This window comes from Vulpes vulpes, chromosome 1 (genome assembly GCF_048418805.1).
Source record: "Vulpes vulpes isolate BD-2025 chromosome 1, VulVul3, whole genome shotgun sequence".
In the NCBI taxonomy this organism is placed as follows: domain Eukaryota; kingdom Metazoa; phylum Chordata; class Mammalia; order Carnivora; family Canidae; genus Vulpes; species Vulpes vulpes.
Genome location: NC_132780.1, coordinates 7,865,254 through 7,890,812, shown reverse-complemented (window position 1 = coordinate 7,890,812; position 25,559 = coordinate 7,865,254). Strand labels below are relative to the sequence as shown.

At 51.8% G+C, this 25,559-nt stretch overlaps 1 protein-coding gene across 3 annotated transcripts in view; it reads right to left on the bottom strand.

Moving 5' to 3' along the window:
- Positions 1 to 25,559, bottom strand: part of SIPA1L3 (signal induced proliferation associated 1 like 3) — a 234,407-nt gene that overhangs the window by 31,662 nt on the left and 177,186 nt on the right. For all 3 annotated transcript variants that reach the window (XM_072751507.1, XM_072751505.1, XM_072751511.1), the window contains 4 exons: positions 24,933 to 25,070; positions 15,321 to 15,448; positions 9,381 to 9,499; positions 6,762 to 7,189 (listed from right to left, as the gene is read on the bottom strand). In XM_072751507.1, coding sequence (XP_072607608.1) covers positions 6,762 to 7,189; positions 9,381 to 9,499; positions 15,321 to 15,448; positions 24,933 to 25,070 — 813 coding nt within the window. The remainder of the gene's footprint in view (positions 1 to 6,761; positions 7,190 to 9,380; positions 9,500 to 15,320; positions 15,449 to 24,932; positions 25,071 to 25,559) is intronic.

Genomic DNA, 25,559 nt, shown 5'->3' with positions numbered 1-25,559 from the left:
GCGTGGGTTGGGGGCATCCCGCTTTGCACTCCCACCCCACCTTCACCTGGAGAGGCGATCTGTTTTATAGCTCAGATTTTGTTGGTGGAAACGGTTTTGTGATTTACAAAAAAAGCGGAGAAACCACAGGCTGGATGGAGAGAGCAGAGTTGCACTCACATGTACAACACTCTAGTCTTGGTGGGTGGCCCGGGGTGGGCGACAAGCATGAAGGGGCTGTGCCCCTGCCTCCAGGAGGCAGGGCCAGTGTTGGCCGTGCACAGCTTGTGAGCATGGCCAGGCCTTGCTCTCAGCATCATACAGGCATCCCTTCTTAATTGTCCTGGCAACCCCACGAGGCAAGAGCTGCCACCATCTCCATGTTCCGAATGGGGAAACTGAGGCCTAGAGAGATTAAATAACTTGCCCTGAATGATGCAGCTGGTAGGGGTTGGAGCTAGGATGCAAACTCAGTCTGGCTCAAGAGACCCTGCTTTTAACCACGAGCCTGTACTTTCAAGGACAACTGCAGTCACGATAAATACGTGATAAGTGCAAACGAAACCTAGCAGCAGGGGATATTTTTGTACCCAGCTACGTCTCAGGCCCTGTGTGAAGTACTTTAAATGCATGATGTCGGTTCATTCTGGCAGCCGGAGACCACAGATCCTATTATTAACCCCATCATACAGATGAGAAAATTGAGCCACAGAGAAACTAAGGAGCCTGATGGAGATCACACAGTTGGGTCAGCTGTGGAGCTGTGCGATCCGGACACTGGCAGTCCGAGGCCACGGGCCAGGGAGTAACACTGCTCACCCACGCACCCCTCACTGCTTGGCCTTAACCGCTGGACCAACCTTAACCGCTGGACCAGAGAGGCCTTAACCCTCTCTGCCTGGTGTTAGCATGGCCTTGAGAGCTGAATCAGTCCCTGCAAGTGGCTGGAGTTATCATGCTCCAGGGCAGCAGTCGTGAGTGGCCACGTTTCACCCAGGGGCCTGGGAGCAGAAGTGGCAGGTCTGCAGGGAGGGTATGAGCTCCACCTGATGTAGAACCCAGTCACCTTCACCCCATGCCCCCCAGCACTGCAGCAGCCTCCTCCTGCCCACCCCCACCAAACACAGCCAGAGGGAGCCTGTAAACACCTGAGTCGGATCACAGCCCTCTGCTGCCCAGGACCCTCTGTGGCTCCCCCTTACTCAGGGTAGAGTCAGAGGCCTTTCCTCTGCCCACAAGGCCCCATACCACCTGGCCTGTCCCCTCTGCCCTCAGCTCCTCCCACCCACCAAGCTCTAGCCACGTGGAAGCGCTTCCCAGCCAGAAATATTCTAGCCTCAGAGCCTTTGCATTACTCCCAATTTTGCTTGAGAGGGCTTGGGCTCCTCTCCCAGACTGATTGTGACTCTCCAAGTGGGTCTTGGTCACGTGTGACCCCTATGGGCCCCCCAGGCCCTCGCATTACCTTTAAGCATTGTGTCCCCAGAAGGGTATCCCAGAGACTCCCTCCTGGCACAGCCCGGGGAAGCAGAGCCACGTGCTTCCTGCCTGGCTATGGCAGCTCCACGTGGAGTGGAGAGCCTCTGACCGCCCCTTCACAGCTCTGACAAATTGCTCTGGAAACCCAGGAAGCTTTGGAGTGTGTGCTGCCTCAGGAGAGGGCGGGGGGCCAGGTGGCTGCCCGCCTGGGATCACTCAGCCCACGGCAGTGCCCACAGCGGGCGCTGGCGCCTGGCAGTGTGCCTGGAAGCTGGGCTCCCATGACGAACGTCTGGGGAGAGAGTCTGCGAAGTCACTGAAATCATCGATGGGCACAAGCTGCTACAGGCTCCACCAGCTTCCACGGCAGGGCTGGAGCACAGGGAGCGAGTGGGTGGGTGTTTCCCTGTTCGGGCACGGCCTGGCCCATCCCTCTCCTGGCAGTCCTCGCGTTTTGCGGGCAAACTCAATTCTTCTACCCTTCAAATGGTCCAGAGTAATCTTTTTTATTCCCCCCAGAGTAATCTTTTTAAAACATAAGTCAGATTATGCATTCACACGCCTCCCAGGGCTCCCACGTCCCTCAGGAACAAGTCCCCGCAGCTGTGGTCAGTGAGCCTGCCAGCACCGGGCTCTGGCCTGCCTTACCACACCACGTCCTGCCCCTCTGTCCGCCGTGCCCTGTCCGCTCCTTCCTCTCTGGCCACCTGACCATTTCTTAGGCATGGCACGCGAGTTCACCTTCACGGTCTGGGCATTTGCCGTTTCCTCTGCCTGGGTTAACCCCTTACTTCCTATAAAATACCAAGTTCTCTGAGAGGCCTTCCCGGCTCTCCGTCCTGTTGGGTGTCCCCTCCCCCCCAGATCTTATCACCATCTGGCATAGCAGTATCATTGGTTGTTCTGCCGTCAGTTTGTCTTGCTCTCTCTCCAGGAGGATGTCAGCTCCACAAGAGAGACACCTGAGCCCGTTCCCTGCCATGTCACCATGTTTGGAATAGACCCGGGCACACGGTGGGTGCTTCAGTGCTCAGTAAGGATAACATGCCTCTCGGGCTGGGCCTGCCCCGCTGTCCTCTTCTTAGGAACCTCACCACTCCCTGTCTGCAGCACCCTCCTGACTCAGCTCACTGGCACCGTCCTGGGCCTGGGTCTCCCTCTCTTCCTCCATGTGTCTGAGCAAAGCCACATGCTGACACAGTCACAGCTGCTCTGTCCTCTGGTCCGGGCCCCTTCCTTCTCACTCACATCTCAGCCTCAGCCCTGTCCCTAAGGTCTGCCTCCAGTCCCATCTCCAGCACTTTCAAAACCTAAACCTGCCTGTACTACCCTTTCTGCTGAAATCTCTCTTTGCTGCCCACAGCTCTGAGAATGGAATCTAAACTCTGTACTGTGGCTGACAGGGCCTTGCATGGTCTGGCTTCTGCTGACCTCCCCCAAAACCCTCCCTCTCATCAGCTGCTCCCTCATTTTCTACCTTTGAGCCAAGGAGCCTGTGTTCAGCGACCTGATGGCATCCACCCTTTCTAGGGCCTTGGCACACGCTACTCCCTTTCATAGGGACACCCTTTCCACATCCCATCTTTTCCATTCTTTTAAAGATTGATTGATTTATTATTTTAGAGAGGGGGAGGGGCAGGGGCAGAGGGAGAAAGAGAATCTTAAACAGACTCCCCGCTGAGGGCAGAGATTGACACAAGGCTTAATCTCTCAACTCTGAGATTATGACCCAGCCAAAATCAAGAGTTGGATGCTTAACTGACTGAGCCAACCAGGCACCACCCTCTTTTTTTAAAAATTGCATAATAGCTCACATGTAGTAAAGTATATAAAACATATACGTTTAACTTAAGAAATTATCACAAAGCAGACACCATGTAAGCAGTTATGTGGTCAAGAATATATCACCAGCCCTTCAGAAACCACTCACCTGCTGCCTCCTCCTTAGTGTTTTTATCTTTGCACAAACCCCTCCTCACAGAAACCACCTTTGCCCCTCAGGCTAGATTAGACATTCCCTCCAGCCCTGCACCAGATCCACCCTCAGATCCCAGTGGGTCTCTTCTCCCCAGGCTTTTCCCTCCTCTTATCTGTCTCCCTGGTACTTGGTCAGTGTTAGGACTGCAGGGGCCCCGCCTGCCTGCAGCACCCAGTGGAGGGCCGGGCACACAATGGGCACTCGCTGTGCAAACACACACAGGTGCTCTGCTATGAAGTTCTGTGGAAGTAGAGCCAAGGATGGCTCTGGCGTGTGCATGCCTGCCCTGGAGGAGCTCAGCTGGGCAGCAGGCTGTCATTCCAGCTCTGCCCAAGGATGCAGACTAATGACAGGGGATGCAGAAGGCTGGGGGGCTGCCCGGTGCAAGGGGCAGTGTGACCAGAGGCAGGGGGAGGCACATGTGGGCCTCTTGGGCGCAGGTGTCAGTGACTGTCTGGGAACTTGCCCTGTAGAGATGGTCAGGCTGTGGGAGGGCCACAGCAAAGTGAGGCCACAGTGGGACTTGCACATCTTCTCTGTCTGGGACACTCTACCCTCCTAGTCCTCCTGGTTATTGGAAAGCCCCTTCCACCATGGGGTCTGGCCCCTCCTTTGGGCTCCCACATCCCAGATGCTTCCCTCATCTTGGCACTGGACCACTCTGGGCTGCCATTGTCTGGGGATGGGTTTGTCTCCCAGTTGGGACTCTGAGCCCTGAGATGTCAGGCCTGGGGCTGTCTCAGCCGAAGGGCTGTCCCAGCACTGCCTGTAACTGGGAACACCTAGGAGAAACATTCTGATTTAGTTTTAGAACAATACCCTGTGATTTTGACAAGTCAGGCTCAAGGTCTATTACCTGGTCCTGTGCTCAGAGTCCTACAAACATTAGCTAATTCAATCTTCATATCCCTAGGAGGCAGGCATGTGATTCATTCCCCACTTTACAGATGAGGAAACTGAGGTCCAGAGAAGTTCAGTCATTTGGCCAAGGCCACACAGCCAAAGCAAGGTAGAGGGAGGGCCTGAACCCTGGTGGAGGTCCACACTCTCATCTACCATGTAGACGTTTCCTTAAATCAACTCATTTAATTTTCCTTAACTTGTCCAAGACGGTATCTGTAAAAGCCGGGGATGGGTGGGTATCGCTTTCCTAATACTCATTAAAGCAAACATATATCCATTAAAAAAAAACCCATTTTCCTCCTGTACCACCCAAAGCACCTCGAGCACCCCATTTTGGGAAATGCTGTTCCACACTAGAGCCTGGTTGCCTAGGAGAAAACTTCGGGAAGCAGCTTAATGAGTAGATAAGAATGATTTGCAATTAGCATCAATTGTCTGTATGCAAATTAAAGCTCCCAACCGCAGGGCCCTCTTTTGTAGTAGTTCCTCTCCCATTTTATTTCCTTCATTTCTGGGTTCAGCAAATCCTTCTCTCAGACACAGGGTAATTTCATATCCACCCCCTGGCTTCAGCCACAGTCTACTCCCCAGCGCTGCTGCCTTTCTAACACAGATTTCAAAACCCTGCAGTTACCCAGATTTACTAACATGGCCCTAGGAGGGCCTAGGAGGGCCTAGGGCCTAGGAGGGTCGAGATCTGGGACCCCCAGGGCACCCAGGACTCTGCTGGCACAGAGCCCTTCTCAGTGGGAGCACTTTGACATTTGTCTCAGTGTTGGCCTGATGTTGTCTGCCTCCCTTAACTGATATGGGTGAGAAGGGGTGTGGGACTCCTGCATTTGCTCATCTTTCCCCAGCTTCCAGCCCAGTGGTCTGCGCCATAACAGATCCCTAAGAAATATCTGTAAGTGAGATGAATGGATAGATAAATGGATGAAGGAGCTGGCCAAAAGTCTGAGAGTTTGAATGACTGAGAACTACCTGCCTGGTGGTGTGGGCCAAGCTCAGTGGGATTCCTGCCCTCACCATCTTCACCCTTCTGGACTGCTGACTCAGGGAGGTCCAGGACCAGGGCCGGGGGTGGAGGGGCACCCACAACACAGGCACTCTCAAACACAGCAGTTCCCAAATCTGTCAGGGAACCACTGCTAAGTCATGAGATCACTTAAGGAGGTATGGAGACATATTCACATTCTCAACAGATGAGACCACATCAGAGCGCTTCACACCGTCAGGCTAAGTACTGTTTGGAGGCACTTTTGCTTCGCTTTTAAACACAGCTATTTCTGCATAGACACAGATGAAAGTCCACTGTAGGCTGTGGTCAAAGTCTGGGGCCACTGCCTGGGTGCATGAGTCCTGGCAAAGGCATCAGGAAACCAAAGGGGAGGAGGACCCCCCCCGCCACACTCATAGGTGCCACATCCTGGCCTGGGCCAGGCCCTGCTCAGGTGTGGTCAGGGAAGGGGAGGAAGGCTGTGCACAGGGGACTGCAGCACAGTAATTCCTGCCTGGGGCCACAGACCTCAGGGGGGCACGTGTACCAGAACCTCAAGAACCCTGTGAGTGCAGAACCATTTTTCTACCTCTATGCATTCCTCTGGGTGACGGTTCTTGGCTTTTGTCAGATGCTCAAGTATATGCAGTCTAGGCCCCAGACTGATGGCTCATTGATGCCAGTTCTTTCTCGCTTACTCCCCTGCCTGCCTCTCCACCAGTGTTTCTTAAAGTGGGGTCCCCGGACCAGCATCATCATCACCATCTACCAGGAACTTTAAAAAATGTATATTCTTTAAAAAATGCGTATGACTTCCTTCAGCCTGTTTGCTCAAGGGGCTCTGGGAAAGCTTTTGGTTTCTTCAGAGAAAGGGAGCTTCAAGAAGAAGCAATCTCCCTTGGTTCTCTGACTGGACGGGGTGCCCCAGGGGCACCACAGCCATCTCAGAGGAGGAAGGCCTTCCCAGAGCTGCTGTACTAGCTGAGCTCTGCCCTTTGCGGAGTTCACATCAGGAGACTATTAAACCTCTATTTGTTTAAGCCACTTGAAGGTCAGTTTTCCTGTTAATTCCAGCCAAAGGCACTCCTAACACAGTTACCCTCAGGAAGCATAAAACCACTAGTCTCAGCAGAGAGAGCAGGAAAGAGAGACAGAGGGTCAGAGTAAACCAGAGACAGATGAAAGCCAGGCAGGGGTTTCTTTCCCTTTACCCCGGATACCTGCGGCCGCTGGATGATGTGGGCAGTATGGGGGGGGGGGGGGAGGATGTCTACAAGCCTCTTAACTTTGTAAGCAAGCTAGTGTGTAAGCACACCTGTCCAAGAGCCTGTGTGTAGGGAGGGGAACCGCACTACTGGGGCTGTAGGGGAAGCAGAAGGCAGTCCAGGACTCCCTGAAGGACCAGGGTAAGGAGTGGGGTCTTACCTGGGCTGCCTGGGTGGGTCGCGGCTGCCCCCCGCCAGGCCCGTAGGGGTGCTGGAGCCTGAGGAGTACAACTTCGGGCGGTAGCCCTTGGCTTGGCCAGCAACCGCCGGGGCTGGTGAGACCTCCCGCCGTCTGTCTGTGTGGTGGGACCGCCCGGTGGCCTCACGTCCGCCCCCACAGAGGCCCATGCTTCCCGGGGGCTTGTGTGGCTTTGTCTGCCGGGGCACCTTGGCCAGGGACATGCAGCTGGGGCTGGAGGTGTACAGGGTGGTGTCAATGCCGCTGTCGCTGGAGCCACCCTTGGAGAGGGGGTCTTGCTCTGGCTCCAGGGGGTCCAGGGGGTCCAACCAGCGGTCGTCACTGTGGCTGCTGGATGCGTTGCTGGAGAGGGTGTTGCTGCTGGAGTGACTGGAGTAGGGAGGCTCCCCCTGAAAGGCGAGATATGTGTGTCATCCTCAACTCCACAGTGGGCACAGACCTCCCCTCCCCTCCCTGTGTCCTCCCCATACCTAAGCTCTGGCTCCCTCACTGATTGGCCACAGTACCTTGGATGAGCGGGATAGCTCTCCTGTGCCTCAGTTTCCACATCTGTAAAACTGGGTGGTTGATAACTCACAGGGATATGGGCAAGGTGCTGCCCATGGCGCAGGCTTGACACATACAAAGCTGCGCTCCTGGCCTTCCCTCCCAGATCCGCTACTTCGCCCTCGATAAAGGCACCTCCATCCCTTCAGCTGCCCCACATGAGAGCCTTGGAGTCACCCAGGACCCTGCTTTTGCTCTCACACTCACATCCAGCCCAAGAGCAATCCTGTGGACCGCATCTTCAAGAGATCCAGGACCTGCCACTTGTCCTCCACGACCCCACCCCAGGGCTGCCTGCCAGACCTCCCTCTGCATCATGGCAGCAGCCTCCTCCCTGGTCCTGCTGCCCCCAGTGTGCTCCCCGCAGGCAGCTAGAGGGAGGCTGTGAGCACCTGCTCACCATCTCATGTCCCTTCCCTGCTTAGACCCTTAGTATGGCTCCATTTCAGTCACAGGAAAAGCCAGAGTCCTCCCGGAGGCCGGGGGTGGTTGGGCCCCAGTGGTTGGGCCCACGTTCTGGCCTCTGACCTCATCTGTCCCTCACCTTGATCGCTCTGCTCCAGCCAAATGGGCCTCCTCACTGTTCCCTGCACCTGTCAGGAATCCCCCCACCTCAGGGCCTTGGCACTGAGGCCTTGGTTACTCCTTCTGCCTGGAATGCTCTGCCTGAAGGAGTTTTCACGACTGCCCCTTACTTCACTCAGGCCTTCAGTCACCTCCCCAGAGGCCTTCACTGACCACCTCACCCTAACACAGCAGCACCCATACTCTCTTCTCTCTGAACTGTGCTTTGTTTTTATTTCACAGCAAAGACCAGTTCCTGGTGTTATAGAACCTGTGTGTTCATCTGCTTCCTGCTTCTTGCCCACTGGGATGCCGGCTTTGTGAGCACAGAGGCTCATCTGTCCCCTCCACCACTGGGGTCCCAGGGGCCGGGCACATCGTAAGGGCCCCTCAAACTCCCGTTGAGTGAAGGGATGCAGGCAGCCTGCTGAATGCTCAACCTACTTTTCCCAGGCATACAGGGCTATGTTTCCCAGCTTCCTTGCACTGTGATATGGCCACGTGATGGAGTTTTAATATGTGATGGCCAGTGCAATGTAAGTGGAGATGATTCATGTCATTTCCAGGCCAGGGCCAGAGAGACTTCCCACATGATCCTCTCTTCCTCCCTCCCACCCCAACCTGCTGGAAAGAGGCAGGGACCCAGCAGAGGTCTGAGACCTGGGTTCCAGAATCATGAAACCCAGGAAAGAGGCTCACTGAACACCACATTCAATTGTTGTATGAGGGAAAGACTTCAACTGAGTGAGGTCACTGAGATTTGGGGACTGTCTCTTATAGCAGTTAACTTATTCCCACAGGCGACCCTGTGATGGCAATAGCAGGAGGGCCTCTGGAAGGTGATTAGGTTATGGAAGTGGAACCCTCATGAAGAGGATTATAAAATCTCTATTTACATATTTATCTCTCTATATTTACATATTCCTCATGAGTGGAATTATTAAAATCATGTATAGTATATACATTTATTCCCTTATACAGGAGACCTCAGGGAGCTCCCTTATCCCTTCCACCACATGAAGTAAGGAGACAATCTATGAAGCAGGAAGTGGGTCTTCACCAGAGTCCTGATCTGGGACTTTCCGGCTTCCAGAAGTGTGAGAAATAAATTTGTTTTAAGTCACCCAGTCTTCATTATTTTTGTTACACCAGCCTGAGCTGGTGAAGACGCCAAGCCAACCATGACCAGTGTAATAATCGCGAAACTGCAGCACAAGGAAGTGCAGGGATTTGCTCATGATGACCTGGTCAGTGAGGGCTGGAGCCTGGCTGTGCATCTGGCTGGTTCTAGACCAAGCAGTTGGCCCCTCCTAGAGCAGAGGACGGCAAAGGTAGAGGATGTGCTCACATGTGGTGTTCAGAGGCCCACACCCAGGTGAAACTGCCCAGCAAACAGCAGTCAGGGAGGCGAAGCAGCTGGCTCCGGCAGCCCTGGCTCCCCAGGGTTAGACAGGTGGGGCCCAGACTCACTTTGGAATGCCTGTTGGGGGAATCTTTGCCTGCTGCGTCCTGCCTGGAGGCGTGCTTGCTCCCACTGCTTCCAGCCATGGCTGAGAGCCGGGCCTGGGCGGGCACATGCCACAAAGGCTCTGCAGGAAGACAGGAGACACATCAGTAGTTAGAGGTGACTCAGGCCCTGGCCTGAGTCCACCTGAGGAATCTGGCCCCCAAAATGGTCCCATCCCTCTGTCAGCTTGTCTGCTCAGGTCACACAGGACCACAACCTCATCAACTTTTGTCTTGGAGTATAACCTGGGGTATAACAATATGACATGTTTACTAAGCACTTAGTATGTGTCAGACACTATTCTAGTGCTTTACATGGGTTAATTCATTGACGCTGTGTCATTCCCAGAGAGGCCTGGACACATTTTCATCCTTACTGGCCTGTTCATTTCCTTTTCCCATTTTCCGTTAGGATTGATGTCTTTTATCTTATTGCTGAGTGGGGTTCTTTATATATACAAGGTAGTAATCCTTTGCTGGTTAAACGTTCATAACTCATTTTGTTAAACAAAAATGGAATCACACTAAGCACTGTCCTACAATGTGACTTTTCACTTCATGTTACACTTACCTTTCATTTTATATCCTCCTAATACATCTTCACAACATTGAATATAAAGTTATTTTTAAAAGATTTATTTATTATTCATGAGAGACACAGACTGAGAGAGAGGCAGAGACATCGGCAGAGGGAGAAGCAGGCTCCTCTCAGGGAGCCCGATGTGGGACTTGATCCTGGATCCCGGGATCATGACCTGAGCTGAAGGCAGGTGCCCAACCACTGAGCCACTCAGACGTCCCATAAAGTCACGTTTTTAACAGCTGTATAGCATCCCGTCATGTGAACAGATGTCACTTTTAAACCAGTTTCCTACGGATGGACATTTAGATTATTTTCAAGTCTTCCTTACCGCACTGTTTGGGTGGATTTCCCCCTACATGTAGCCTTGACCAAGTGTGGGATTGTGTTGGGACAGGACTCCGCAACTGGAGTTGGTGGTCCCAGGTAAAATAGGTTTAAAATTGTGATGGCTGGTGTGGGGTTTGAATGAGTCTAAATTTCCAAGTAGTCAATATGCCTGAACTCAGCAACTGATCTTAAACACACACAAAAAACCCCAAAGTACAACTGTAGTGGAGGGCTAGTTAGTATCTATCAAACACAAATGTACTAACAGGAGACAGAGGACCAGAACCCTGGTGGTCTAACCCCAGGGCTCACACACTTTTGATCACTGCTGTATTAAAAATAATTATAATAAAGATGACTATAATGCACTTGACCTGTGTTAGGTTTTTTTTTTTTAATCTTTTTTTTTTTAATTTTTATTTATTTATGATAGTCACAGAAAGAGAGAGAGAGAGAGGCAGAGACATAGGCAGAGGGAGAAGCAGGCTCCATGCACCGGGAGCCCGATGTGGGATTCGATCCTGGGTCTCCAGGATCGCGCCCTGGGCCAAAGGCAGGCGCCAAACCGCTGCGCCACCCAGGGATCCCCTGTGTTAGGTTTTACTAGAACATTACCTTGTTGAATCCTCCTAGTAATAGGTTGAGGGGGATATTACACCACTTCCAAAAGATGAAGAATATCAAGACTCAGAGAGGTTAAGTACCTGGTCCGAGGTCCAGAGAAAGGCCCTCAGACTTGTGCTGTCCACTCTTGCACCTTCTTCATGTTTCCTCAACAAGGACAACGCTGGCAATGATGGAGAGTATGTGCTTGTGGAACAAGAATCATCATTCTCTTAATGATGGGCTGGGGCCTGTGCTGAGGGCTGGGCAAGGGTGATCTCACTGGACCCCAAAACCGTGCAGGAAGGAGAGACACTTAGGATATCCACCGCAGAAGCGGGATCTGAAGCCAGGACAGATGAGGTCACAGGGCTGACTGTGAACTTCCCACAGGGCCTGTTTGAGCCTGAACTCATGGCCACACACCGCTGCTGCCAGTGCACCAGGGACCCAGGTTCCTGCTGGGGAAGGTTCCTGCTCTCGGTATGCTGAACATGGCTCCCAGGGCCACCACAGAGAACCGCCTGGTTGGCACAGTCAAGGGCGTCACTGTCTCTGTGGTGGTAGGGAGGCTGCCCACTTTACCTACCTCCTCTGCCTCTGGAGATGGTTTTCCTCTGTGGAACATCCTGCAGGCCCAGGAGGTACTAATTTCCTGGGAGGTGGCCAGATCATGCTGGAGACCATGCCTGTAGCAGCCACATCCAGCCTCAACTACCACCTATCACACTGGTGACTCCCATTTTTCCATCTCTGGCTCAGACCTCTCCTGACTTCAGCCTTGTACATACGGTTGCCTCACAACACCTCCAGCGGGGCGGCTCCTGGGCACCTCGGCCAAAGCCAACTCCTTATCTTTTTCCCAAATCTGCATCACTCACTGTCTTTCCTGTTCAGTCCATGTGGCTCCATGGTATCACTCTTGGCTCCTCTTGCTCTCATATCCACATAGAGGATCAGGAAATCCTGTCAACTTTACCTTCAAATGACCTGCCCATTTAGAACTTGCCTATTACGGTTCTGGAGTCCCAGGATCGAGTCCCGCATCAGGCTCCAGGCATGGAGCCTGCTTCTCCTTCTGCCTGTGTCTCTGCCTCTCTCTCTACGTCTATCATGAATAAATAAATAAAATCTTAAAAAAAAAAAAGAAAAAGAACTTGCCTATCTCCCTCACCCCATCCCCACCCTACAAGGATCTGCAGTCAGAAGGACCCTATGAACACCAGAGTCAGGTCCCATCCCTCCTTTGGTCAGAAGGACCGAGCTCCTGTCCCACTCCGAGTGAAGGACAGAGTCCTCCCCACATGCTCTGGCCTCATCACCTCCCTGACCTCATCTCCACCACCCTTTCGGCCACACGGCCTCTCTACTGTTCCTCCTGCACCCGCTGCTACCTCTTTGACCTATTCTCTTTCCCCAGAATGTTTTCCTCCTCGCTGACTCCCTTGCGTTTTTCTAACTTTGCCTGAAATGTGATTTGCTCAGAGATTCCCCCAAACCCTGTCCATCTCTCTCAGCACTGTGTTATAGTTTCCACTGGATACTCAGCAGTAATGGTGATCATTTGCCATTGTGTGCCCATCTGTCGGCTCCAAGAAGGCAGGGAACATGCCTGTCTGGCTCACACCGTGTGTCCCTGGTGCCCAGTCTGGTGTTTACCATTAGTGACATGTCTAATGAGTGGAGGAATGAAGGACCAGATTCCTCTCCTCCCGGGGCTGCCTCAGGGTCCTCAGCTCTGCCCTTAGCAGGTCCTGATACTGAGCTCAACGCTGGTTCTTTGGGTCAGTCCCTGTTGACTTCCTGGCTCTCCTGCTGGAATTATCTCCCTTGTCATGCTGGGCATGCGACAGATATGAACTCGGCTGTGAGAGATGTGCTAAACTGTGGCTAGGCACAGACTCGGAGCAGCTGGTGACTCAGGGGCCACCTTCCCAATCTTGGTGCCCTAAAGCTTGAGAAATGCTCACACCCAGCAGGTGAGGGGCTGGATGCTGTTTATGGACAGTGGGGGCTCAGGGGTGCTAGCACCCAACAGGTTTTGATTCAATCTCAATTGTGCCTCTCACCAGCAGGCACCTTGCACAAGTGACAACCTTCCTGGGCCTCACCTTCCTCATTTCTTTCTTTCTTTAAATTTTTTTTTTTTTAATTCATGAGAGACACACAGAGAGAGAGGCAAGGACAGGCAGAGCTCCCCGTGGGGAGCCCGATGTGGAATTCGATCCCAGGACCCCAGGATCACCACCTGAGCCAAAGGCAGATGCTCAACCACTGAGCCACCCAGGCATCCCTCATCTTCCTCATTCCTAAAATGGGGCAGTAAAAAGTGCCCACTACGGCATGTTCCTGAGATGATTAAATAAGAGGGCATGAGAAATACCTAGTACAGTGCCGGGCATATAAGCTCGCAGAACCATACTGCTGTTCTGTGATTGCTATCATCTGATCAGGGCTGGGCCAATCTCCACGTCTGTCAGGGGGCCGGATTCTCCCACCCTGAACTACCTTATCTCTGGGTCTTGAGCACATTCTAGGCTTCATGATGATTTCTAAACACAGACTGCCCTGATTTCTGTGTGTAGGGCACAGGGGGTGTTAAGTCAACTTGTAATAAAGTCCCAAGGAAGTAAAGGAGGAACCAAGTTCTAGGAGACAGAAGAAAGAGAAGGACAATGTGAGTTTCTGCGACACCTTATTTGGGTGAACACTGGAAAAGTTCCCCCCGCCCCGGTTTTACACTTTGGTGTTGTAAGATCGCCAAGCAACACTTCTCTTTTCCTGATCAGGGTAGGGGAAAAAAGATGCAGATCTGCCTGTGTTGCAGCAAAGAGCACAGAACTCCAGGCAGAGGCAGGCAGGATCAGGTGTGCTGAGGAGGGAAGCAAGCCATGTGTGCAGGCCCCAGAGGCAGCAGAAGGGAGGGCAAGGTCGGGAAGGTGACCCGTCTGCCCGAAGTTCAACCATTTTCCCTGGTTTAAGGGAATTGTGGGGTTGGGGTGCCAAGGAACTCCCAGGGACAGGCAACCTCCTCCTTGCCCCAATGTGCCACAGGGAGCTGGTGATGTGCTGATGTGGTCATGCTCTGGAGCTGCCTGGAAGATTCTTGAACATTCTAAGAGGACAGCTCCACATCTCCCCCCTCCAATATCAATGCTCTTTGACATTTCATTTATTTTCTTTCTTTTGAACCCACCCATTTATCCGGTAATTCTCGGACTTCAAAGGGGCTCCGAGTTTGTTATGTGAAATTGTATGTCAAACATTCATCTAAGTGTGGATTAATCATCTTCCACAGGAGAACAGACAGATAACAAGATGCTCAGTCTCGCCAGGCACATTAAAATCACAAGGTGATGCCACTATGTGCTTACCAGGACAGCCAAAGTGCAAAGGTTGGTGAGGACATGAAGAACTAGACTGCTCCTCTGTCCCTAGTGGGAGCAGGAAATAATTTGTCGCCCTGGGAAAAAGTGTGGCAGCTTCTTATAGGGTTAAACCTGCAACCCAGCAATTCCACCACCAAGCATACGCCCTAGAGAAATGTGAACATGTGCTCATCACAGACAAGTACAAGAATATTCCCAACAGCATGTGGCTAAACAGTCCCAAACTGGAAACAACCCAAATGTCCATCCACACCAGAACGGAGTAATAAACTGTGGGTCATTCATACAACAGAATACTACCCAGAATCACACCGCTGCATACAACCATGTGGCTGACGCTCAAGAACACGACACTGGGTGACAGAAGCCAGACGTGCACACAGATGCATCTAACCAGCAGGGGTCTGTGTTTCATACACATGGAATTCAAAACGAGGCAGGAAGGAGTGTTTTGGCTGTGAAGAGCAGGGCAGGGGTGGCCCGCGGGGGGTGCTGACCGGGAGGGGCTCTCAGAGGCTGGCCACACTCAGCCTTGGACCCTGAGTGTGGGGCGTGCGCGTGTTTGCTTTGCATGTTCTCATGCTGGACACTCATGATCTGGGCTCTGGTCTCAGCATGTGCTGTACATCTCTAACGTTGGGAAAAGAGCACAGAAGGGTTTATGCAATGAAAAGCTCCAGAACGCAGTTGGTTCTGCTCCCCAGACAGCACCACTTATAGTTCGTTTTCAGCTCTTTCCCTGGGAGGTCGCCACCCCTGCACCACACATCTGGACGCTGGCGCCTGCATGAATGCCATCTGCTGATGCCCTGGCGGGATGGAGATAGGATCAGGCTCACCGGTCCCTGCTGCTCTCTGGGGTGACCTCCCTAATCTTACGTGGGGCTCCAACAGCTTTCGTGTTCTAATCATCACTGGCAGGAGGAGGGGTAACACCTGGCACATTCTAAGAGGTCCTGCTGGGCAAGGCAGGCGGGCACAGCTGGCCTGGGGAGGCCATACCTGGCTTCTGACGCTCCATGGTGCTCTCCTGGCTGGTCAAGCCGCCCGAGGAGGAGTCGCCGCTGGACATCCCATCGTGGCTGAAGTGAGGATCGAAGGACAGCAGTGGGTGTGAGGCGGCTGCATACCTGCAGGGGAGTGAGAGGAGGGCAAGCACAGGGTGAAGTGCGGGTGTGTCAAAAACCACCCGAGCCCGAGACTTGCTCACTGGTGGGTTTTAAATGCACTGGAGGCTCTGCGTGGAGGGGAGGCGAGATGAGTAATCCTGGAAACGTGCTATTAGCTGAGGGTCAGGAATGAGTCTCGCCTGGGAAGCATGCCAGGGAGTACAGGGCAATGCAGGGTCCTTCAAGGAAGGAGAGGTGGAAGCCACTTGGGTGGAGGCCCTACTGGTAGGTTCCTCGGGGTCCTGTTTCTTGGCTGGGAGATGGGATAAGCTGTTGTGAGCAGCCCCACCTCCCAGGCCTGTCTTGGGCTGAAGCATCTGTAGCTACAGGAGGCCCAGAGCTGACTGACTGATGTCCTGTGCGCCCAATGCTTAGCCAGAGGCTAACACACACACACACACACACACACACACACACACACACACACACACACACAGCTGTGACAGCTGTGACAGCTGGCCAATAGGCCCGAACTCGGGGCCTGTCCCTCTGCAGGAGAGAAGCCACCTCCTCAGGCTTCAGAATGAGGCAGTGCAGGGCTCAAACCCCAGGGTCATCCCTCACTAGCTGTGTGGCTTTGGGCAAGTGCTCACTCGTCTGGGCTGCAGTTTCTCTATATGAAAAAAATGGGATAATGCCATTTGCTACTTCACAGGGTTGCAGGGTAGATGAAAGACCTAAGTCATCCCCTAGACAGAGATTCTCCTGGAGGCTGGCTCTGACCCGCAGGGAGGGCTGAGATTCAGGGGGGCACAAGGCAGAAGGTTCTTCCTCTGGCCTCACATCCCAGCTGCATTGGTTCTATGCCCCAGAATGAATCCTAAGGGTACCTCTAACATCCATCCTATCAGATCAGAGCCAGTTATGACTGAAGCCCTTCTCCCTGCCTGGGGTTGGTTTGGGAAGGCACATGAGGACACGATCTTGGCTGATGTGATGTGAGAGGATGGGAGAGTTATAAGGATTCTCAGAAAATACTTCCGGCCCTCCACCTGACAAGCATGTAGCAGGATGGCACTTCCTGGCCCCTTGAGATTGGCGGGGTGGGGTCTGGGCCTGGCCTTGTCAATGAGCTGTGAAGGAAGTAACTTGGGGCCGTTGGCTGCTCTGGCAGCTTGGGTCCCCAGGGGGGCCCTACCAACCAGCAGTGGAGCTGTGGTGTGGGGGCGAGATACACCTCTGCTGCTTTAAACACCTGACATTTTCAGGTGTTTGTGACTGGCATGAGGGAAGTGTGCTAGGGAGGGCTTCCCGGTTCCTAAGAGAGATGACGAGGAAGGATGGCTTCTCTTCTTCGTCTAGGTAGGACTGGATCCAGAGAGAACACCACGAGATGCTGCCCCCCTGCCCTACCTGTTTGAGGATGAGACCAACCCTGAGGGTAGAGGACAAAAGGTGGATGTTGTCAAAATGCTGGATTAACCCTCCCAGGAACCTGACCTACTTCTAAGATTCCTCTTCTGTGAGATAACAAGTTCCTACAATGCCTGAGCCAGTCAAATTTCAGTTACTTGCAGCCAAAAGCACTCCAGTGACACAAGGCCCCATAGTTCAGGAAAGTTATTTCATCTCCAATAATAAAGCTGATTTTGTGGTTCTCCATTTGGTTCCTTTTGTCTATATTTGCAGCTCTGGATGTCTCCAGGGTCATCCTGGAGCAATTAGTGTTGTGAAAATGTTACCCCCGGATGTCTCCAGGGTCATCCTGCCAGCCTAAAGCCAGGGCTGTTTCTGCAAAGACCAGCTCTAAACCCCTCAGCAGCAGAGGGGTGCTCCTCGGGAGCGCTGACTTCCTGAAAACTCATCTCTATCCAGCTGCCAAGAAAATATGTATTATCCCCACCCTCCCAAACTCTGACCTCTAATGCCTCCAAGGAAGGAAGACAGAGCCCAATCAAGAAAAAGTATAGCAGTATCCAATACTGACTTATCAGGCAGCCAAATGCCTGGTATAATGTGGCTCCATCATAGTGGGAAATTGGAAGTGTGGATGCGTTTATCCCATTTTCTCAAAATGCCTGCATCAAATCTCGAATCCTGAAGGAAACGTCAGTGGTGGCTGGGGTCAGCCAGAGGGAATTGGAAGGTATGAGTGGAGGCTCCTCCAGGATCTATCGTCTGCGTCTGCCTTGGTAACAGAATCCTGGTTGTATCCGGCACTGCAACGTAACTGGTTAACAGACTGCGCTTCCAGGCCCTCTTGCAGTTCTGGCTCATGATTAAAGTGTCACATGTGACTTCCAGGAAATCTCTGGAAGTGTGCTGTGGGTGTCTCTGCCTCATCAGGTCCTTAAGGCCAAAGCTGCAGCAGCCACCTTAAGACCAGTAGGCAACCAGCCAAGGATGGCAGAGCATAGGTGAGGAGGGGCCTGGGTCTCTGACCACGTTGGGGAAGAAAAGAAAGAATCTTGTCTGAGTCACTGTTTTTTCTATTCCGCAGCTAAACCTAATCCTAACTGACAGACGGCCTGTAGCTGCAAGTGTTTCACCATGCTTCGCCGCTCAGCTACTGTCCTCCACGAAGACAACCTGTGTTTTGTGCAATTGCCTAATTCTCTAATGAACCTTGTTAATCCTGATGCGTAAACTGACTGGCCTATGCTGCTCATTCTTTGGGGTTCAGTTATGTCCCTTGGGGGCCATTTCAATCTCTGCCAAGTGCTGGTCAAGAGGACAGGAAATCTGGATGCGCCAGTATCTTACCAGGCACGGCTCCGGGGAAAAATCTCCGGAAGAAGAGATCAGAGCTATCCTCAAACCCATTTGAGAAATGTTTAAGTCTTCTATTTTTTTCTTGGAAGATGACATCACTTTAAAGATAAACGACTGGGCTTGGGTGAAAGACTCACTTGCTATAGTTTTCGGGCATCTTCAGGCAGAAGCTGCTGTGCCCAGAGCCGGGGGCCATGAGGGGAGGGCGTGTGGGTCAGCCGGGTCGGGCTGATGGGACGGGGCTTGGAGCTTCCTCCACGGCCACAGAGGAAAGTACAGAGACAGCTGTGAACGTGGGCACGAGCCTCTCCGGAGGGGAGGGCTCCAGCCTGCTGTGCCAGTCTCCTACATCGATTAATACAACAAGGCATGGGTGAATTCTAAGACGACTGGGGAGGGCGTGGACAATGTCACCATTACTGGCCGCCACACCGACCACCAGGACCATCTTTGCTGGCTAAGCACAGGTTCCCCTGTGGAGGCCATCCCTCAGCCACTGTGACTTGAGTAACTCCTCATAGTTTAAGACAGCCATGCGGGGCAGCCCGGGTGGCTCAGCGGTTTAGCGTTGCCTTCAGCCCAGGGTATGATCCTAGAGACCTGGGATTGAGTCCTACGTCAGGCTCCAGGCTCTCCTTCTGCTTGTGCTTGTGTCTCCTTCTGCTTCTGCTTGTGTCTCTGCCTCTCTCTCTCCCCCTGTCTCTCATGAATAAATAAATGAAATCTTAAAAAAGAAAAAGAAAAAAAAAAGACAGCCATGCGGGTCCACTGTGACCTGCCAGGGGCGGGTTCAAAGGAAGGCAAATGACCTAGCTCCTTTTCTCTTAAAAACAAAGAGAAGCTCTTCCCTCTTTTTCTCTGCAAGGAACTGATTTTGCTTGAGGCCATGACAGCCAGGTCCCTGAGGACTTTCCGGAACAATTAAGTAGCCCTTACAGCTGCCCCACCTGTGGGCCTTACTGTGTGATGATAAATCCCTTCGGTGCCTCATGCCTTCTCGAGTTAGGTGTGCTGTCACTTGCAGTCAAATGCCTCCTCACCAATGTACCACTCTCTGTGGAGCCAGCAGAGAAAAAAGGGGGAAAAAGAAAAGCCAGCCAGGGGGTCTTGGCGAGCAAATGTCTAGGACCAGGCCAGCCCCGCACCGCAGGCTTGCTGAGCCGGGCACACAATTCTGCCCAATGCTCCATCCTGAGTTTGGTGGTTTGCTCACTTTGCAGACGAGGGTGGCAAGCTCCTGAGGACAGGGACAGCATGTGCCGGCCTCTGGCCCCCCAGCTGCCAGGACAGGTGCTGCAGGGGGCAGGTACAGTCATCACCATCAAGGAGCACTTAACTAGTGCCAGGCACAGCTCTGAGTGCTCTGGAGGGTTTTCTTCCTTGAAGATTCTCAGTGCTGCTCAGGGACAGATCTTCCACATGTGAACAAATTCGGGATGCAGAGAGGGGAAGTCACTTGCATGAGCTCACATGGCTGATAAAGGGTGGGCCATCTCACCAACCCCTCTCTCAGTAAGTCTAAAATGGGCCCTGGGGACAGATTCTGTGCAGAAGGGCCCTCACAATATTAAGAGCTTGATGAATTTGGCAAGTAGCAGGCCTGCTGGAGACAGCAGGGGACAGAGAGGAGTCCTGAGTGGGGGATGTCCTGCCTGGGCTGGAATGTCTGGCTGGGCTCACACAGGTTCCAGGACCTCATGGGACAGTTGTGTGGAGGGAGGAGGGGAAAGGGGAAAGGAGCTGAGGCTGAAGGTCACGGGAGCAGCCCTGGCCTGGCCACATGCTGAGGACTGGCTGTGAAAGACATTTCCAAGGTTTTAGGGGATATGCTGTGCTAGCATCGTTTTGCAAAACTTGGAAACCAGATGTAGACAGAGATGATATGTCACTGGGGTGGGGACTCCAGGAGGGATCGTGTATTTTACCCCGATTTGGAGGATAAACTCAGCCCTTTGGCAGGACAGGTCTCTTGGGTCAATGTCTGCTCTCCAGAATCACACAGGCCTGGGTTCCTGTCGCAACTCTGGCCCTTCCTGGAGGAGTGATCCTGGCCATGTGAATTCACCTCACTCACTCTATATCCCCTCTGTGAAATGGGATGATTAAGTACCCACCTGTGTAGTTCCTGGCAGCACTCACTGAGATCAGGTGTATAGCTCAATGGAACAGACCAGAGAAGTCAAAGCAGACCCACACAAATGTGCCCAATTGATTTCCCCTTTCAATGATCGTCTGCTTTATTTTATTTTATTTTTTTTTGTTTTTTTGTTTTTTTTTGATCGTCTGCTTTAAAGAGCAAAAGCAATGCAATGGAAGAAGGAGGGCCTTTTCCAGAAATGGTGCTGGAGCAAATTGGATGCTGGTAGGCCAAAAAAGTTACGTCAACCTAAGCCTCTCACTTTATGCAAAAATTAACTCAAAATCGATCATGGACTTCAATGTGAAATGTAAAACAAAACTTTGAAGGGCACCTGGTGGGCTCAGTCGGTAGAGCATCTGACTCTTGATATCAGGGTTATGAGTTCAAGCCCCACCTTGGGCGTGCAGCCTACTTTGAAAAACTAAATAAAACTTCCAGAAAAAAATGAGAAAATCTTCAGGACCCAGATCTGGGCAAAGAGTTCTTAGACTTTACAACAAATTGTGAACTGTAGGAGGGAAACAATCTAACTCGGACCTCATCAAAATTGAGACTTTTTGTTCTGCTACAGATTCTGTTAAGGGGACGAAAGGACCCCCCTCCTTAACCCTCCCCCCCAAAAGACGAAAGGACAAATTAAAGACTAGGAGAAAATATTTGCAAATCACACAGCTGACAAAGAGCTCGTGTCTACTGTATATAAAGAACTCTCCAAAGCTGAAAAAATGTTGACTTCAATTAGAAAATGGGCAAAAGACATGCATGGACACCTCCCTAAAGAGATAAACAGCTGGCAAATAAGCACCCGAAAAGATGTTCACCATCATCAGCCAGTACAGAAATGCAAATTAAAATCACAATGAGATCTTGTTACACACCTATCAGAACAGCTACAATGAAAACCAGTGAGGACACCTAAAGCTGGGGAGGATGTAGAGAAGCCTGATCACTCACACACTGTCGGGCGGAGTGTAAAATGGTACAGGCTCTCTGGAAAACAATCTGGCAGTTCCTTTTAAAACTAAAAATGGACTCACCACACGGTAAGCAATTGTGTTTTTCCCCCCTAAGCACTTCTCTACGTGCAAAGCACAACAGCACACCCATTCACTCAAGTAATACTGTCCTCCGTGTGCTGAGCAAGTAGCACTCTTAGAAGCATTGCTCCCTGCCCCCCAGCCTTACTGAGACATAGCTGACAAATAAAACTGTAATACATTTCAAGTGTACGATGTGATGATTTGATAGATGTACATACATAGTGCGAAATGATAACCACAATCAAGTTAATGAGCACATCTCTCATCTCACAGAGTTACCTTAATTGGGTGACAATGCTTAAAATTTACTCTCTTGGCAGATTTCAAATGCACAGTGCAGAATTATTATTTTTTTAAGATTTTATTTATTTATTCATGAGAGGCACAGAGAGAGAAAGGCAGAGACATAGGCAGAGGGAGAAGCAGGCTCCATGCAGGGAACCTGATGTGGGACTCGATCCTGGTACTCCACAGGATCATGCCCCTGAGCTGAAGGCATATGCTTAACCACTGAGCCACCCAGGTGTCCCCAGAATTCTTAACCATAGGCATCACACCTCTATGTACATTATATCTGCTGAACTTACTCCTCTTATAACCAAACCTTTGTACCCTCTGATCCAAATCTCCCCATTTCCCCCACCCTAGCCAATCATCACTCTACTCCATCTTTTCTAGGAGTTCAATTGTTTTTTTTTTTTTTGATTCTCTGTATTAAGTGACACCATCTAGTCTTAAATTTGTCTTATTCTATCGATTTATTTCACTTAGCATAATAACCTCCAGGTTCATCCACGTTGTTGCAAATGGCAGGACTTCCTTTCTTTATGGTTGAATAATATCCCATTGTGTATATATATCACATCCTCTTTATCCAACCATCAACAGATGCTTAGGTTGTTTCCATATCTCGGTAAGCAATTGTATTCTTGGGCATTTATTCCAGGGAAAGAAAAATGTATTTTCCTACATGTTCCGAGTATGAATGTTGATAATAGCTCAAGCGAGCATGAATGTTTAGAATAGCCCAAGCCCAGAAACCACCCAAATATCCTTTGATAGGCGAATGGTTGGTTACACAAACTGTGCTAGTTCCATACCATGGAATACAGCTCGGCAATAAGGAACTGACTATTGATACACACAACAGCTTGAATGAACCTTATGGAAATTATGCTGGGTGAAAAAGAATCTCAAAAGGATATACACTATTTGATTCCTTATTATATAACATCTAAGAAATAGCAATAGAGATGCAGAATAGATTAATGGCTGCCAGAGATTAAGGATGGGGGCAGCTATAAAGGGGTAGCAGGAGGGAGCTCTGTGGTGATGGTACAGTTGAGTGTGTAAATTGTGGTGGTGGTTACACAACTGTACGCACGTGACAAAAGTGCACAGAGCCACACACACACATACATGTGTAACTGGTGAATTCTGAATAAGCTCTAATGCCTTGCTTTGATATTTGTATGGGGGAGGTTGGGTGAAGGGTTCATGGAGCTCCCTGTACATTTCTTTGCAACCTCTCATGAACCTGTAATTATTTCAGAAAGTAAAAAATAATAATAAAGGGAAGGGACAAAGACTTTAGCAAAAAATGCTCCTGGACTTCTCAGTAACATCATTCTCAGCACCTCTGTTCTTGGTCAATCACTTGGTACCAACTGACGTTCCAGCGTCAGCCACTGCTGCTGCCCAGGTGCCCTCACACCCCCGGATCCTCTCCATTCCTCCTGTATTCCACACCATTCTGCTTACTCATGTAAGCTTTTGCTCTGTCTAGAATGACTTTCTCCCTTTTCTCTGTAGCAAACTCCTACTTAATCTCTCAAAGGCCTTTTCAGATGTTGCCTCCTCCAGGCAGCCAACCTAGACCTCTGGGGCTGGGCTGCGCTCCCTCTTCCAAGGCCTCAGTCTATGAGAGTGCTCGATGTGGTGCGCATGGTTTCCAGGGCGCTCTATCCACCACAGCCAGCAAACTGTGAGCGAGTATCTCAAATAGTCCTCTGTGGCCCTGGCACACAGATGGTGCCTGAGACTCTGCCGAATGAAGGCTGAATGGTGGGGGCCAGAAAATGGAAGAGGAAGTGTGTTTTCCCCAATTTTATGGCAGAGCCCGAGAATGAGACAATGGTTTAGGTCAGCGGCTCTCAGCGTGTTCCTCAGACCAGTAGCATCACTCTTGCACGTTCTATACTCTTGACCTACCAAGTTGGAGCCTCAGGGGCGAGACCCAGGAAATGTTTCAAGGCCCCCTTCTGGGTGATCCCGAGGTATGTTGAAGATTGGGACCCACTGGCTTAGTGGGCTGATCCCTCTCACAGCAGGGGCTCCCATTTAAACAAACTCACACGCTCACCCTGTCCTTTCATCAAATAGATCCTGAGGACCTACCACTTGCCAGCCCCTGTGCTGCGTGAGGGTCATTCAAAGATGAACTGGGAAGGTCCCGGATCTTGAAGATGCACTCACACACACACGCGCGCACACAAACTCTTAATGTGGCTAACAGCACGGGGAACGCTCAAGCCCACAGTCAGGAAATACGCAGGGAACTAAGGGGCAGAGTGGCAGCACCTCATCTAGGGCTGGGGGAGGTTCAGGGAAGACTTCCCAGAGGAGGAGCATCAGCTCTCAAGCTGGCAGGATGGGGGAGTGTGGGGTGAAGAGTGTGAAGAATGTGTAGGCAGAGGGAGAACACGGAGGAGGGCTCTGAAATTCAGAGAGCCTACCTAGGAAAGTGAAAGCGACCAGTGAGGATGATGTGTGGCACTCCACAAGGCTGGAGAGGCGGGCAGGGCCTGGTGACTACCGGGACGTCCCCAAGCTATGTCCTGAGCGCTGTGGGATACATGGGAGGGTCTGAAGCAGGGACAGACATGGCCAGATAGAGGTGGCCAGGGTGGGGCTCTGGGGAAAGGAGAAGGGGGTGGGAGGCAGAGCTGCTTAGGAGGCTGAATGGATGGACTGTGGTAGGGGGGTTGGAGGAAGGGAGACATCCAGGATGAAGCCCACGGCTTTGGCCTGAGGACTGGGAATGGTGAATCTGCCCCTGATGGAGGCAGGCATCCTGGAGGACAAAGGGCACAGGGCACCAGGGCTGAAGGCAGTTGGGAGATCTTGGGTTTATCCCGATGGCACAAGGGAGCCATGGGGGAGCCTGGGATATTCCTCAGGCTGCCAGACTGGAGAAGGGTGCAAGGGGACAGGAAAACTGGGTAATGCTGGTAGCCTGGTCTTAGGGAGCAGAGTTGGAGTGGTTGCTGCCATGCTAGAAGGCAGTCAGTCTTGCTTAAGCCAAGTGATACAGGTGTCAAGAAAACACAGCAGAAATCCTGCCATGAAGAAGTCAGGAGTGAGTCATGTCCAGGGCAGCTGGACCCTAAATCTCAACAAACAGCCCCTCCTCCTAAACGTGCTCTGACGACCTCCAGGGATTCAGAAACCCTATAAAGTGGCAAATCACCTTCTAGGGTCTGTGCATTTCCTGGGGAAGGATTCCCAGCTTTCATCAGATTCCTTAATTTGGAAAGAATGGAGAGATGCTGACCTTTCTGGGGATGGCTTGTATCTCGTGTAGGTGGCCGAGCCGGGGGTGGAGAAGCTCCCAGAAGGCTGTCGGTAGGGAGGGACTTTGTCGGCCCCTGCTGGTGATGCTGTGTAAGGGGTTTCTGGGAAGCTGACAGGCCTGGAACAGAAACAGGAGGGAGGGATGAGCTGAGGATACCCTTGCCCTCAGAGGGGGAAGACAGATCTTTCTCTCAGGCCCAACCACATCCCATCTGCTTCGTCCACCACTCTCCCATCAGGATGGAGGGATAGCTGCTGAGAGCAAAGGACGGTGTCCAGGAACAGGGATACCCCTTGGGCCCCCCACCCCCTTCCCCCTTGCAGCTGTGCCTGCCCCTCAGCTTCTGGGGCCTATGGAGGCCTGACAGGGGCTGCTGAAGCTAGATGCACCTCTGCAAGCCAGATTCCTTCATTTCCTGGAAATTCTTCATTATTTTAAAATATATACTATATTCAAAATAATTCATCTGTAAGGCACACACCACCCTAATAAAACAAACTCCCAAAGCTACTACCCAACCCGAGGCCCAGGATGGCTCCACCACGACGCGTCTGCCTGTGGCCTTTCCCCCTTCCCTGCCTCCCCCAGAAGTGAGCACTGCCCTGA